The sequence below is a fragment of the Sinocyclocheilus rhinocerous genome, unplaced genomic scaffold (assembly GCF_001515625.1).
Source record: "Sinocyclocheilus rhinocerous isolate Xijiao unplaced genomic scaffold, SAMN03320098_v1.1 scaffold1595, whole genome shotgun sequence".
In the NCBI taxonomy this organism is placed as follows: domain Eukaryota; kingdom Metazoa; phylum Chordata; class Actinopteri; order Cypriniformes; family Cyprinidae; genus Sinocyclocheilus; species Sinocyclocheilus rhinocerous.
Window position 1 is genome coordinate 119,233 of NW_015655715.1, and position 15,641 is coordinate 134,873.

At 38.8% G+C, this 15,641-nt stretch overlaps 1 protein-coding gene across 1 annotated transcript; it reads left to right on the top strand.

Moving 5' to 3' along the window:
* The first annotated feature begins 1,546 nt into the window (after positions 1-1,546).
* On the top strand, positions 1,547-13,044 carry LOC107718868 (neuroblast differentiation-associated protein AHNAK-like). Its single transcript, XM_016526103.1, has 7 exons — positions 1,547-1,643; positions 2,163-2,229; positions 2,588-2,632; positions 2,979-3,075; positions 3,272-3,441; positions 3,534-6,548; positions 8,618-13,044. Exons 3-7 carry the CDS (start codon positions 2,630-2,632, stop codon positions 12,242-12,244), a joined length of 6,912 nt encoding a protein of 2,303 aa, XP_016381589.1. The 5' UTR covers positions 1,547-1,643; positions 2,163-2,229; positions 2,588-2,629; the 3' UTR covers positions 12,245-13,044.
* Positions 13,045-15,641: the final 2,597 nt, after the last annotated feature.

The window sequence follows — 15,641 nt, forward strand, 5'->3', positions numbered from 1 at the left end:
TTTTAGAAGTAAATGTGTTTTTTTTTAAGTTATTGGTCTGTTTTCAGATTTGTAATTACCTCTAATTCGTGACCAGTGTTTTGTTTTGCTCTCTCCTCTGCGCTTTCGCGTTCGCCTACGTCCTACGTCATCCACTGGAACACCACTCTCTCGTGAACACGTGTACAACAGTTAGAGAAAGCTAGAGATTACGATGTATAGTTTTAAATATGGATATTTTTCTTACACAAATGCATGAATTCACTTCTGAAGGCCTTTAGTAACCCTCCAGGGAGCTGTGTGGAGTATGATTTATGATAGATGGATGCCATTCATTCATTGCCATTCTAAACACCCATTCATTGCCATTATAAAGCTTGGAAGAGCCAGGACATTTTTTTAATATAACTCTGACTGTATTCGTTTGAAAGAAGAAAGTCATATACACGTAGGATGGCTTGAGGGTGAGTAAATCATAGGCTAATTTTCATTTTTGGGTGAATTATCCCTTTAATTTAGTTTTTGGGTGTCTTGCTGTCTGATTAACACCACTCAAAGAAACAAAACCTAGAGACCCATATTTTCTTCTACCTGTTCCATCTACTTTTTGAATTAACATGTTGTTTAGTTGAAATACCTGTCAAGAACATCTCTGTTACCATACAAACCCAACCAGTCTTTCTTATCCCACAGACTGAATACAATAATGGACTCTGACAGAGTGCTGGTGATGCATGCTGGGAAGGTGGTGGAGTTTGACAGCCCTGCTGCTCTGTGCCAAAGAGAAGACTCTGTTTTCCAGAAACTCTTACGTGGAGGGGAAGTCTGAGTTTAAAATACTGTACTTTCAGCTAAGAATGTAGTTGGAGTCCATGTGCAATGGACAAAAAACATTGCATATGTGCAAATACCTGTATGTTATACCATGTAGAACAATGTAAAACTCAGGGAAAATTGTTTGTTGTTTTATAAATGGTCACATTTGTATGGATAAAAATGTATTTTAGAAGTAAATGTTTGTTTGTTTTTAATTATTGGTCTGTTTTCAGATTTCCATTTTTTAATTATTAATTTGTCTTCAGGAGGATCTACTCAAAGTAGTTTTCCCCTCTTGGAGCTGGTAAAAAATTTTTTTATTTTTTTTTCATTCTTGCAAACTAAAGTGTGAGAGTCAAACTGTTCTAATATTTATTTCTGTGGTTTGAATGCTTTCTCTCTTCCGAGAATTTACAATGCATAACTGGTTTCATTAGAGGTGTGAACGCTCATATCAACCTGGGTGAGAGTGACTACGCCTTGTACAGGTGGCCGTTTCCCAACTTGTATGAGTCATGTGGGAGTACATGTGTGCATAGTTGAATCTTTTTTTAACCATTCCTTTTGATTTCCTCCCATCAATCTAGAATTAGGGAGAGGTTTGTTATTGTTATGTCACCCTGCCTCCAGTGCAGAACAGGTGATGCTGAAGCTTTTATGAGGTATGTGTTTGGCCTGGTTAAACCAGTTGGTCTACTCTTCAAGTGTATTACCTGCCGCGGTGAGAATTCCATAAACAGTGAGAAGAGAACGGAGGTAAACACGGTCACATCAAGTGAAAACTCTTCAGCATGGCACATTATCACTGCTGATATTGAACAAGGATTTAAAAGCTCATAGGATACAAGGTAAGCCGTTTCATTGTTGTTCAAATTTACAACAGTACTTTGAACTGTGCTATGTTGCGTAAAACAGCCCATATGGTATTAAAGGTAAAATTTGGTCGTCTAGCAAGCGCAGGTGTTCAGCTGTTTTTTTTTATGAATGACCATGCAGCGCTCACACAGTGGTTTAATGTATTCATATTACAAATTGCACTTAAGTTGTGAATATTAAAGTATTGCACAGTGATGGTTACAAGACATTTAAAGTTGTGAATGAGTACAATAACATTATTTTTTTGGGGATCATGTTTTCTAAATATTGTTACTGACTATTGAAAAAAATTCTGAAGCACATTTTCAGGTCCTGTACCTTTAATTTGTGTTTACTGTAAATATACAGGATAATAAATTGGTTTTGTGCATGTTAAATAGATGATATACTGTAGATAATAGTTACTGGATGCTTTTTGAAATCTGTTTCAATGAAATGAGACCATTTTAATTAAATAGATGAACAGATTATCAAAATATGTGCCCTTACAGATGATCATGGGTGGACCTGGTACCTCTACAATTACGCATGTTTAATAAAGAGGGTGTGGTTAAAAAGGTAAGGTCTGTTCACAGTTTCCTTTGTCTGGCCTAACCTGTTCCCAACGCCCTCTTGTTACACTATCCCTGAACAATTCCTTGAATACCTCACAGTTTCGTCTGTTTGCCACTGGGATAAATGCAGACTTTGCAGAAATGCAGAATTTGAATTTAGTTAGTGCCGTTTGCTCAGTCTTGCTTCATTCTGAGGCAAGGACATTTTTCATTCAATGATTGACCCATATGTTCATAGTTCACATGTTCAGGTCTGTCATTGCATTATGACCAACCATTAACAATTACATATGTGTCAATAATAATTAGCACTGAATCTTGGGTGTCTTGCTGCTGCTGAATCATTTATTTTGCATCAACAGGTTTGAGTTTTGGATGCTTCACTGTAAATACATACTAGTGAAATGGTATGTTACCTCTTTTTTGTTTTATCCAATCTGTATCTGAACTATATTTTGTTTGTGTGATCTATCAAATATGTTGTAAAGTCTATGTGTATGTCATTATTAGGAATAAATGTTAAATGAATTAATAATTAAATATTAGTAGTGCAGTTGGCAGTATATGTTTCTCATCAAAAATCTTTCATTGTGGTTTTTATTTTTTTTCTCATCAAAAATCTTTCATTTGTGGTTTTTATTATTTTTCTCATCAAAAATCTTTAATTGTGGTTTTTATATATTTTTTTCTATACATGCATTTAATTTCATGAAATATGAAAAAAAATACACCATGATATTATCTAATTTGCAGGCTCTTCTTCGAAGAAGCCTCTCTGACAGCCTGCTGCTTGAAGATGACGATGTCCCTGTAGAGGGTTTGGAATACACGGACGTGCACTTTCATGAAGGTGCAGTTTCATGACATTTGAATAAAAATATTTTTTCATATCATTGTATATTAACTGAGCATCAGATTGCTGGTTCTGTTACAGAAAACTTTTACTGTGGAGAAAATGGCTTTTGCCATGAACCTTGTTGATATGGTGAAAATATAAGGAAAAGTGTTTATAATAGACTACATTGCACATTACATTTTCATTTCAGACGATGAAATTGTAGGTGCCAGTGGTCTGTTTGATCTAAAGAGGAATGAACAAAAGAAGAATGAAGCTGTGGACATTTTGAAGTTAATTGATAATGACAAGGAGTTAATGAAGCATGGTTTGAAATCCAGCAAGAGCTTGGAAAGTCTGGATATCAAAGCTCCTAATGAGGTCTGTGTACATCACATTCACATTTGTTTTTCAACCCTGAATCCTAAAACCCCCAAACAAATGAATTTGTAATGATTGAAATGTTTCAACAGGTGTGGAAAGATTCATACGACAAGCTCTTCAATGCTAAAGTCAAGAAATTCATGAAAGGAAATAAAGCTGTTAAGGAAAACAGACATGGCATACACAGGGGGCCAGTGACAACCCAAACACTTGACCGCAAAAGCAAAGTAAATGTTGCAGCTTTACTTGAGAATGCAGATCAGATGCGTCTCACTCCATATGAAACAGAACCTGACAATCAAGTAGGACCATACATGGAATATCATCAATATGACTCCGATACGTTACTACAAGGATCTGACCTGGTGAGATCAGCAAAGATCAAACCCAATATTGCAAGTGATGTTCCATCGCATCATTCCACAATGAACTTGACCAATGTTGATCGTGAAATCAACCTACGCGGTGGAACATATACAGATCCAAAAGTAGATATTGGTATTAATACACCAGATTCAAGTCTTACATTGCCGGATACCCAAGGATCTCCGGTGATGCACCTCACAAAAGGACATTTTAAAGGCCCAAAAGCAGTGCTTAATTCTTCTGATATGGATATGGAAGTACCATCAGTTAATGTCAAGAAGCCAAAATTTAAAATGCCAAAGTTTAGCCTCTCTGGAAACAAGAATACTGACATTAGTTATGATGGAAGTATGAAGGGGTCAAAATTTGCATTGTCATCCCCTGAAGTAGCTCCAGGTCTTAATGGTTCTAATATACGAATTGATGGACCAAAGGCTGATTTTAAAGGTCTAAAAACAGACCTTCCAGACATGGACATGTCATCTGGAAAACTGAAAGCACCCACTTTCAGCTTCCCTGATTTTGGCCTGTCAGGACCCAAAATAAAAACACCTGACTATGATCTAAAGACCCCTGAAATGAATCTGTCTGCTCCCAAATTTAAGGCAGACTTTGATTCACCAGACATCAACATCAGAGGTCATAAGCCAGATATCACCGCACCTGACATGGATGTGAATATTCCTGAAGGTACATTTAAAGGACCAAATTTCAAGAAACCTAATCTTGACTTGAATGCACCTGACCTCGACATAAATGTTCCTTCTGGTAACCTGAAGCTGCCAAAATTTGGTTTCTCTGGTAGCAAGCCAGAAGGACCTGATCTTAAAATCAAATCTCCAGACCTGAATCTCAAAAGCCCCAAAATAAAGGGAGGAATCGATACCCCAGATATGGATCTGACTCTGCCTCAAACTGATTTGAAAGGCCCGAATCTAGATTTCAAAACGCCTGATATTGATGTTAATAGCCCTTCAGGGAAGTTTAATATGCCAAAGTTAAAGATGCCCAGTTTTGGCCTGTCAGGTTTGAAAGGTCCACATATGAACATGGATGCTGACATTGATAAGCCTGACGTTAATCTAAGTGCATCAACTCCCAGGCTAAATGCAGGGATAAATAGTCCTGACATTGACATTCACAGACCTAATGTTGATCTCAAAGGACCAAAAACAGATCTTACACTCCCTGACATGGACATACCATCTGGAAAAATGAAAGTTCCAACTTTCAAGATGCCTGATTTCGGTCTCTCTGGAACCAAAATAAAGACTCCTGACTGTGATCTGAAAAACCCTGAAATGGATCTGTCAGCTCCAAAGTTTAAGACAGACTTTGATTCGCCAGACATCAACATCAGAGGTCATAAGCCAGATATCAAAACCCCAGAATTGAATGTTGATTTCCCTAAAGGTAAAATTAAAGGACCAAATTTCAAGAAACCTAATCTTGATGTGAATGCACCTGATCTCGACATAAATGCCCCTTCAGGTAAACTAAAGCTGCCAAAGTTTGGCATCTCAGGTAGTAAGCCAAAAGGGCCTGATCTTAAAATCAAATCTCCAGACCTAAATCTCAAAAGCCCCAAAATAAAGGGAGGAATTGATACCCCAGATATGGATCTGACTTTCCCTCAAACTGATTTAAAAGGCCCAAACCTAGATATCAAATCCCCTGATATTGATGTCAGTGGCCCTTCAGGGAAACTGAATATGCCAAAGCTAAAGATGCCCAGTTTTGGCCTGTCAGGTTTGAAAGGGCCACATATGAACATGGATGCAGACATTGATCAGTCTGACCTTAATCTAAGTGCATCAACTCCCAAACTAAATGCAGGAATAAATAGTCCTGATATTGACATTCATGGACCTGATGTTGATCTCAAGGGTCCAAAAACAGACCTTACTCTTCCAGACATTGACAGGCCTTCTGGAAAAATGAAAACACCCACTTTCAAGATGCCTGATTTTGGTCTCTCAGCACCAAAAATAAAGACACCTGATTATGATCTGAAGACTCCTGAAATGGATCTGTCAGCTCCAAAGTTTAAGGCTGACTTTGATTCCCCAGACATAAACATCAGAGGTCATAATCCAGATCTCACAGCACCTGACATGAATGTTGATTTCCCAAAAGGTAAAATTAAAGGACCAAATTTCAAGAAACCAAATCTTGACCTTGACATCAATGCTCCTTCAAATAAACTGAAGCTGCCAAAATTTGGCTTTTCTGGTAGTAAGCCAAAAGGGCCTGATCTTAAAATCAAATCTCCAGACCTGAATCTCAAAAGCCCCAAAATAAAGGGAGGAATCGATACCCCAGACATGGATCTGAATCTGCCTAAAACTGATTTAAGAGGCCCTAACTTTGATATCAAATCACCAGATATTGATGTCAATGGCCCTTCAGGCAAATTGAATATGCCAAAGTTTAAGATGCCCAGTTTTGGCATGTCAGGTTTGAAAGGGCCACATATGAATGTGGATGCTGACATTGATCGCCCCGACCTTAATCTGAGTGCATCAACTCCTAAACTAAATGCAGGGATAAATAGTCCTGATATTGATTTGCATGGACCTAATGTTGATCTTAAAGGTCCAAGAACAGACCTTACACTTCCAGACATTGACAAGCCTTCTGGAAAATTTAAAATGCCCACTTTAAAGATGCCTAAGTTTGGTGTCTCAGGACCAAAACTAAAGACGCCTGACTATGATTTAAAGACCCCTGAAATGGATCTGTCAGCTCCAAAGCCTGATCTTAAAATCAAATCTCCAGACCTGAATCTCAAAAGCCCCAAAATAAAGGGAGGAATCGATACCCCAGACATGGATCTGACTCTGCCTAAAACTGATTTAAGAGGCCCTAACTTTGATATCAAATCACCAGATATTGATGTCAATGGCCCTTCAGGCAAATTGAATATGCCAAAGTTTAAGATGCCCAGTTTTGGCATGTCAGGTTTGAAAGGGCCACATATGAAAGTGGATGCTGACATTGATCGGCCCGACTTTAATCTGAGTGCATCAACTCCTAAACTAAATGCAGGGATAAATAGTCCTGATATTGATTTGCATGGACCTAATGTTGATCTTAAAGGTCCAAGAACAGACCTAACACTTCCAGACATTGACAAACCTTCTGGAAAATTTAAAATGCCCACTTTAAGGATGCCTAAGTTTGGTGTCTCAGGACCAAAACTAAAGACGCCTGACTATAATTTAAAGACCCCTGAAATGGATCTGTCAGCTCCAAATTTTAAGGGTGCTTTTGATTCCCCAGACCTGAATCTCAAAAGCCCCAAAATAAAGGGAGGAATTGATACCCCAGATATGGATCTGACCCTCCCTCAAACTGACTTAAAAGGCCCAAACCTAGATATCAAAACACCTGATATTGATGTTAATGGCCCTTCAGGTAAATTGAATATGCCAAAACTAAAGATGCCACGTTTTGGTCTGTCAGGTGTGAAAGGGCCACATATGAATGTGGATGCTGACATTGATCAGCCCGACCTCAATCTGAGAGCATCAGCTCCCAAACTAAATGCAGGGATAAATAGTCCTGATATCGATGTACATGGACCTAATGTTGATCTTAAAGGTCCAAAGACAGACCTTACTCTTCCAGACATTGACAGGCCTTCTGGAAAATTTAAAATGCCCACTTTAAAGATGCCTAAGTTTGGTGTCTCGGGACCAAAAATAAAGACAACAGACTATGATTTGAAGGCACCAGAAATGGATCTGTCAGCTCCAAAGTTTAAGGCAGACTTTGATTCCCCGGACCTTAATATTAAAGGACTTAAGCCAGATGTCACAGACCCAGACCTGAATCTTAAATTCCCTAAAGGTACATTTAAAGGACCAAACTTAAAGACACCCAATATTGACATGAATGCACCTGACCTCGACATCAATACCCCTTCAGGTAAACTGAAGATGCCAAAATTTGGCTTCTCATGTAGCAAGCCAAAAGCTCCAGGTCTTAAAATCAAATCTCCAGACCTGAATCTCAAAACCCCCAAAATAAAGGGAGGAGTCGATACCCCAGATATGGATCTGACTCTGCCTCAAGCTGATTTAAAAGGCCCAAACCTAGATATCAAATCACCTGATATTGATGTTAATGGCCCATCAGGTAAATTGAATATGCCAAAGCTAAAGATGCCCAGTTTTGGTCTGTCAGGTTTGAAAGGGCCACATATGAATGTGGATGCTGACATTGATCAGCCCGACCTTAATCTGAGAGCATCAGCTCCCAAACTAAATGCAGGCATAAATAGTCCTGATTTTGATGTACATGGACCAAATGTTGATCTTAAAGGTCCAAAGACAGACCTTACCCTTCCAGACATTGACAAGCCTTCTGGAAAATTTAAAATGCCCACTTTAAAGATGCCCAAGTTTGGTGTCTCAGGACCAAAACTAAAGACGCCTGACTATGATTTAAAGACCCCTGAAATGGATCTGTCAGCTCCAAAGTTTAAGGCAGATTTTGATTCCCCAGACCTGAACCTCAAAAGCCCCAAAATAAAGGGAGGAATCAATACCCCAGATATGGATCTGACTCTGCCTAAAACTGATTTAAGAGGCCCTAACTTTGATATCAAATCACCAGATATTGATGTCAATGGCCCTTCAGGCAAATTGAATATGCCAAAGTTAAAGATGCCCAGTTTTGGTCTGTCAGGTTTGAAAGGGCCACAAATGAATGTGGATGCTGACATTGAAAGATGCCCAAGTTTGGTGTCTCAGGACCAAAACTAAAGACGCCTGACTATGATTTAAAGACCCCTGAAATGGATCTGTCAGCTCCAAAGTTTAAGGCAGATTTTGATTCCCCAGACCTGAACCTCAAAAGCCCCAAAATAAAGGGAGGAATCAATACCCCAGATATGGATCTGACTCTGCCTAAAACTGATTTAAGAGGCCCTAACTTTGATATCAAATCACCAGATATTGATGTCAATGGCCCTTCAGGCAAATTGAATATGCCAAAGTTAAAGATGCCCAGTTTTGGTCTGTCAGGTTTGAAAGGGCCACAAATGAATGTGGATGCTGACATTGATCAGCCCGACCTCAATCTGAGGGCATCAGCTCCCAAACTAAATGCAGGGATAAATAGTCCTGATATTGATGTACATGGACCTGATGTTGATCTCAAAGGTCCAAGAACAGACCTTACTCTTCCAGACATTGACAAGCCTTCTGGAAAAATGAAAATGCCCACTTTAAAGATGCCTAAGGCTGGTGTCTCGGGACCAAAAATAAAAACACCTGACTATCATTTGAAGACCCCTAAAATGGATATGTCAGCTCCAAAGTTTAAGGCTGATTTTGATTCCCCAGACATCAACATTAAAGGTCATAAGCCAGATATCACAGGTCCAGACGTGAATCTTGATTTCCCTAAAGGTAAATTTAAAGGACCAAACTTAAAGACACCCAATCTTGACATGAATGCACCTGACCTCGACATCAATGCTCCTTCAGGTAAACTGAAGCTGCCAAAATTTGGGTTTTCAGGTAGTAGGCCAAAAGGCCCAGATCTTAAAGTCAAATCTCCAAAGATGAATCTCAAAAGCCCCAAAATGAAGGGAGGAATCAATACCCCAGACATGGATCTGACTCTGCCTCAAAATGATTTAAAAGGCCCAAACCTAGATTTCAAATCACCTGATGTTGATGTTAATGGCCCTTCAGGTAAACTGAATATGCCAATGTTAAAGATGCCCAGTTTTGGCATGTCAGGTTTGAAAGGGCCACATATGAATGTGGATGCTGACATTGATCAGCCCGACCTTAATCTGAGTGCATCAACTCCCAGGCTAAATGCAGGGCTTAATAGTCCTGATATTGACTTACATGGACCTAATGCTGATTTCAAAGGTCCAAGAACAGACCGTACTCTTCCAGACATTGACAAGCCTTCTGGAAAAATTAAAATGCCCACTTTAAAGATGCCTACGTTTGGTGTCTCAGGGCCAAAAATAAAGACGCCTGACTGTGATCTGAAAACCCCTGAAATGGATCTGTCATCTCCCAAGTTTAAGGCAGACTTTGATTCACCAGACATCAACATCAGAGGTCATAAACCAGATATCACAGGCCCAGACATAGATGTCGATATTCCTAGAGGTACCTTTAAAGGACCAAATTTCAAGAAACCCAATCTTGATATGAATGCACCTGACCTCGACATAAATGCACCTTCAAGTAAATTTAAGCTGCCAAAAATCGGCTTCTCAGGGAGCAAAGCAGACGGACCTGATCTTAAAGTCAAATCTCCAAAGCTGAATCTTAAAAGCCCCAAAATAAAGGGAGGAATTGATACCCCAGATATGGATCTGACTCTGCCTCAAACTGATTTGAAAGGCCCGAACCTAGATATCAGAACACCTGATATTGGTGTTAATGGCCCTTCAGGTAAATTGAATATGCCAAAGTTAAAGATGCCCAGTTTTGGCTTGTCAGGTTTGAAAGGGCCACATATGAATGTGGATGCTGACATTGATAAGCCTGGCGTTAATCTAAGTGCATCAACTCCCAAACTAAATGCAGGGATGAATAGTCCTGATATTGACACTCACGGACCTAATGCTGATTTCAGGGGTCCAAAAACCAACCTTGCATTTCCAGACATGGACATACCATCTGGAAAACTGAAAATGCCCACCCTCAAGATGCCTGATGTTGGTTTCTCAGGACCCAAAATCAAGACACCGGACTATGATCTGAATACCCCTAAAATGGATCTGTCAGCTCCAAAGTTTAAGGCAGACTTTGATTCACCAGACATCAGAGGCCATAAGCCAGATATTACAGTCCCAGACATGAATGTTGATTTCCCAAAAGGTAAAATTAAAGGACCAAATTTAAAAAAAAACAATCTTGATTTTAACATTCCAAATTTTGACATTGACGCACCTTCAAGTAAATTTAAACTGCCGAAGCTGGGCCTCTCAGACAGCAAGCCAGAAGGACCTGATCTTAAAGTCAAATCTCCAAAGTTGAATCTCAAAAGTCCCAAAATAAAGGGAGGAATCAATACCACAGACATGGATCTGACTCTGCCTCAAACTGATTTGAAAGGCCTAAACCGAGATTTTAAAACACCTGATATTGATGTTAATGGCCCTTCAGGTAGATTGAATATGCCAAAGTTAAAGATGCCCAGTTTTGGCCTGTCAGGTGTAAAAGGGCCACATATGAATGTGGATGCTGACATTGATCAGCCTGACCTTAATCTGAGAGCATCAACTCCCAAACTAAATGCAGGGATTAATCGTCCTGATATTGGAGTCCATGGTCCTAATGTTGATCTTAAAGGTCCAAGAACAGACCTTACTCTTCCAGACATGGACATACCATCTGGTAAAATGAAAATGCCTGCTTTTAAAATGCCTGACATTAGTTTCTCAGGACCCAAAATAAAGAAACCTGACTATGATTTAAAGACCCCTAAAATGGACCTCTCAGCTCCTAAAATTCATAAGCCAGATATCACAGCCCCAGACATGAATGTTGATTTCCCTAAAGGCAAAATAAACAGACCAAATTTCAAGAAACCCAGTGTTGATGTGAACGAAACAGACTTTGACATTGATGCTCCTTCGGGGAAACTGAAGCTCCAAGGAAACATGCCAGAAGGAAGAGATCTTAAATTCACCTCTCCAAAGATGGATCTCAAAACCCCCCGAATCAAAGGAGGAATTGATAGCTCTGATTTTCAAGGCCTGGGGTCTGATGTAGATTTTGGTACCTATACAGAAATGCATGCTAACAGCTTTGCGGTTCCAAGAGGTAAAACAAAGGCAGCCAAAACGTATGATCTTGATGATCTCTCAAGAGACATCAGAATACCGACTCATCAGAAATATGGTGCCCCAGAATTTAACATGCAGGACACCTATTATGACTTGAACAGAGACATGAAAGTTTCTGCAAAAGCTCAGTGGTCTCCAATACCAGAACATCTCTCCGGCCAAACTAGAATCTCTGGAGTAGGTCCAACATCATCAGGTGTTTACAACAATGATATGTCTGGGGCACTCAGGTCAAGACATCATAAAACAAAAGCAAGTGACTTTGATATTGATGGCAACTGGAACAATATATCAGTGCCTAAATTTCAAGTTTCAAGAAGTAGAGAAGATTTAGCTGTGAAAAATTCAAATATGGGAATGAATACCATGCAAAGTTCAGGTGATAATGCAGGTTATTATAGGAAAATGGTTCCTAGACGTCATTACACTACTGATGATATATGCTACACTTATAATGGCATGCCTAGAAGAGGTGGATGGGGAAGTGGGCAAACTGGCTATAGTGGCAGACAGACAATGAGACATCTGCAAATACATGCAATGGATCTGGAGGTTCCAGAAAGCACTTTGAAAGGGTCGAAATTTAACGTTCTTAAACTAATATAGTAGGATAATTTAAAGGAAGGGACGTGGAAGACAAGAATGAGCTTGTCCTTGGCATTCATGTTTACAGGGCTGATAAAAACTAATAGCATATTAAAAACTAACTTAAAGATGCTGTAAATGAGCTTGAGCAAACTTTTTTCTACACTACTTCTTAACACTGATGAACAAACCTTTCCATAAAGGAGATGTTAAACTTGCACTTACAGTATCATAGATCATTATGCTCATATAAATAAAAAAAATATTTTTTTCACATAACTTTATGATAAAATATGTGACAATATTATGTGGATCTTGCCTGATTAAATATTGTAAATCATATATATTTTGTAAATTATGTAAAAGGCTACAGTAATGTATAAATGCAATGTGGATGAGATATACATACACATGTAAAATGTTTTGTCTGGAGAATGTCTCTTGTTTCTTGCCATTTGTTAGTTTGTTTGTTTTTAAGTTACTCATGTGATACAGTGAGGTACACAGGGCTAGGGGGATTTGTTTTGAAGGATGTATATAAATCATTTTAAAATGTTCCTACTAACATTGTTGTTTCAACATATACAAAAGCAGTTGTTGTTGTAGAATACTTCAAATGTTATGTAATTGAAATATTTTAAAGTAGTTATTTTGAAAAAAGTATTTACTTGAATGTTACTTTAAAAATATCTTGCTATTTACAGAGTATTTGCACATTATAACAAAATCTGCATATGCAGTCATGTGAAAAATGTAGGACACCCTATTGAATTCCATGGTTTTCTGTATCAGGACATAATAAAAAATTACCTGGTCCTTGGCAGGTCTTATATTTTGGAAAATAAAACCTCAGATGAACAACAATGCATGATATATCACACTGTGTCATTATTTATTTAACAGAAATAAAGCCAAAATGGAAAAGCCATGTGTGACAAAGTTAGGACACACTTACTGTTAACAAGGGTAAGTTTTAAGGGATTTAAGAGGGTAAGTAACGGTCAGGCACTGCTAATCAAATGCCTTTGATTAAATGATCATCAGCAAGTGTGAGCACATCTATAAAAGCAGAAGTTTTGGCAGTTTGCTGGTCTGAGCCTTCATTGTGTGTGTTAACACAATGCCAAAGAGGAAAGACATCAGCAATGATCTTACAAAAGCAATTGCTGCTGCCATCAATCTGGGAAAAGTAATACGGCCTTTTCCACACAATTTGAAGTCCATCATTCCACAGTGAGGAAGATTATTCACAAGTGGAAGACAAAACAGACACCAATCCTCCCAGAAGTGGATGTCCCAGCAAATTCACCCCAATATCAGACCGTGTAACGCTCAAAGAAATGGCAGACAACCCAAGAACTTCACCACAGACTCTACAGGCTACAGTCAACATGTTAAATGATAAAGTTAATGACAGTTAAATTAGAAAAATATGGGACAAGTATGGCATGTTTGGAAGGCTTGCCAGAAGAAAGCCTCTTCTCTCTAAAAACCATGGCAGCACAGACAAAACAGACACCAATCCTCCCAGAAGTGGATGTCCCAGCAAATTCACCCCAATATCAGACCGTGTAACGCTCAAAGAAATGGCAGACAACCCAAGAACTTCACCACAGACTCTACAGGCTACAGTCAACATGTTAAATGATAAAGTTAATGACAGTTAAATTAGAAAAATATGGGACAAGTATGGCATGTTTGGAAGGCTTGCCAGAAGAAAGCCTCTTCTCTCTAAAGAAACATGGCAGCACGGTTTAGGTTTGCAAATTTGCATCTGAACAAACCATAAGACTTCTAGAACAATGTCCTTTGAACAGACGAGACCAAAGGGGAGATGTTTGGCCATAATGCACAGTGCCACGTTTGGTGAAAACCTAAAGAGCACATCAGCACAAACACCTCATACCAAAAGTCAAGCATGCTGGTGGAGGGCTGATGATTTTAGGTTTGTTTTGTAGCCACAAGACCTGGGCACCTCACAGTCATTGAGTCGACCATGAACTCCTCTGTATACCAAAGTATTCTAGAGTCAAATTTGAGGCCATCCGTCCAACAGTTAAAGGGGTCATATGATGTTGCTAAAAAGAACATTATTTTGTGTATTTGGTGTAATGAAATGTGTTTATGTGGTTTAAGGTTAAAAAAACACACGTGTTAGAACGAACCGTTTTAGGTAGGCGTGGCTGACTCTTAACTTTTATAAAGAATATCTCTTTGGATTTGAGACTTTAGTCTTTGCAACTTTACAGATCTTCTTTATGCACCAAGAGCTTGTAACACTCCAAAGAGAAAGGAAAAATTGAAATCGCATCATATGACCCCTTTAAAGTTGGTCCAAAATTGGGTCATGCAATAGGACAATGATCCCAAGCACACCAGCAAATCTACAACAGAACGGCTGAAAAGAAAAGAATCATGGTGTTGCAAAAGTCCAGACTTTATCCTGACTGAAATGCTGTGGCGAGAGCTGGGCATAAACAAATGCCCACAAACCTCAATAAACTGGTAACGTTGTATAGAAGAGTGAGCCAAAATTCCTCCAGAACGATATGAGAGACTGATAAAGTCATACAGAAAATGACTTCAAGTTATTGCTGCTAAAAGTGGATCTACAGGCAATTTAATCATAGGGTGTCCTAACTTTGTCACACATGGCTTTTCCATCTTGGACTTTTTTTTTTAATAAATAATGACACAGTGTGATATATCATGTGTTGTTGTTCATCTGAGGTTTTATTTTCCAAATTTTAAGACCTGCCAAGGACCAGATATTTTTTTATTATTATTATTATGTCCTGATACGGAAATCCATGGAATTCTTTTTCACATGACTGTATATAAGAGTCTACCGTAGTCAGTCATGATCATTTAAAGGCCAACCTGGAAAGCTGTTTTGCATACAGAACGTGGGCAGCAGTGTTTGTATTATTTAGAAACATTCTGGCCCATATAAGAATTGACCAAAAAAGTATTGTGTGAAGTAAAAATCCCAAAAGATTCACATATAAGAGTTAGCAAATTAGAGCTAAGTAATGTATGATTAAAAGTTTGAAAAATTCCCATGGACTTATTTGCATACTAAATTGTGATTGGTCTTCTGTCTGTCATCTATTTGCATGTCCTACTGATTGGGACTTTGTCAAACACATTTTGTACTGTACTGTGTAGATTCGTGTGTGCTGCTGCTGACTGTTTTGGAGCTGTGGCCTGGAGGGTGGGTGCGCTCTCTATCAGGTGCTGTTGTGATCGTGGGCATGTGTTTGAACCCAACCTGCAGGGTCATGTGTCCTGTTCTCACCTTTTACATCTCTTACCTGAGATACCAATGTATATTCTAACTATAACTTATATAAGTGATGTTAAAAATACTTGTAGGCTAAAGTCATGGAAATTCACTGATCAAAACGTGAAAACTCAG

Coding starts and splice junctions, on each gene's coding strand:
- LOC107718868 (XM_016526103.1), top strand. Junction 3,076..3,271: donor GGACGTGCACTTTCATGAAG/GTGCAGTTTCAT, acceptor TTTTCATTTCAG/ACGATGAAATTGTAGGTGCC. Junction 6,549..8,617: donor TAAAGACCCCTGAAATGGAT/CTGTCAGCTCCA, acceptor CCTGAAATGGAT/CTGTCAGCTCCAAAGTTTAA.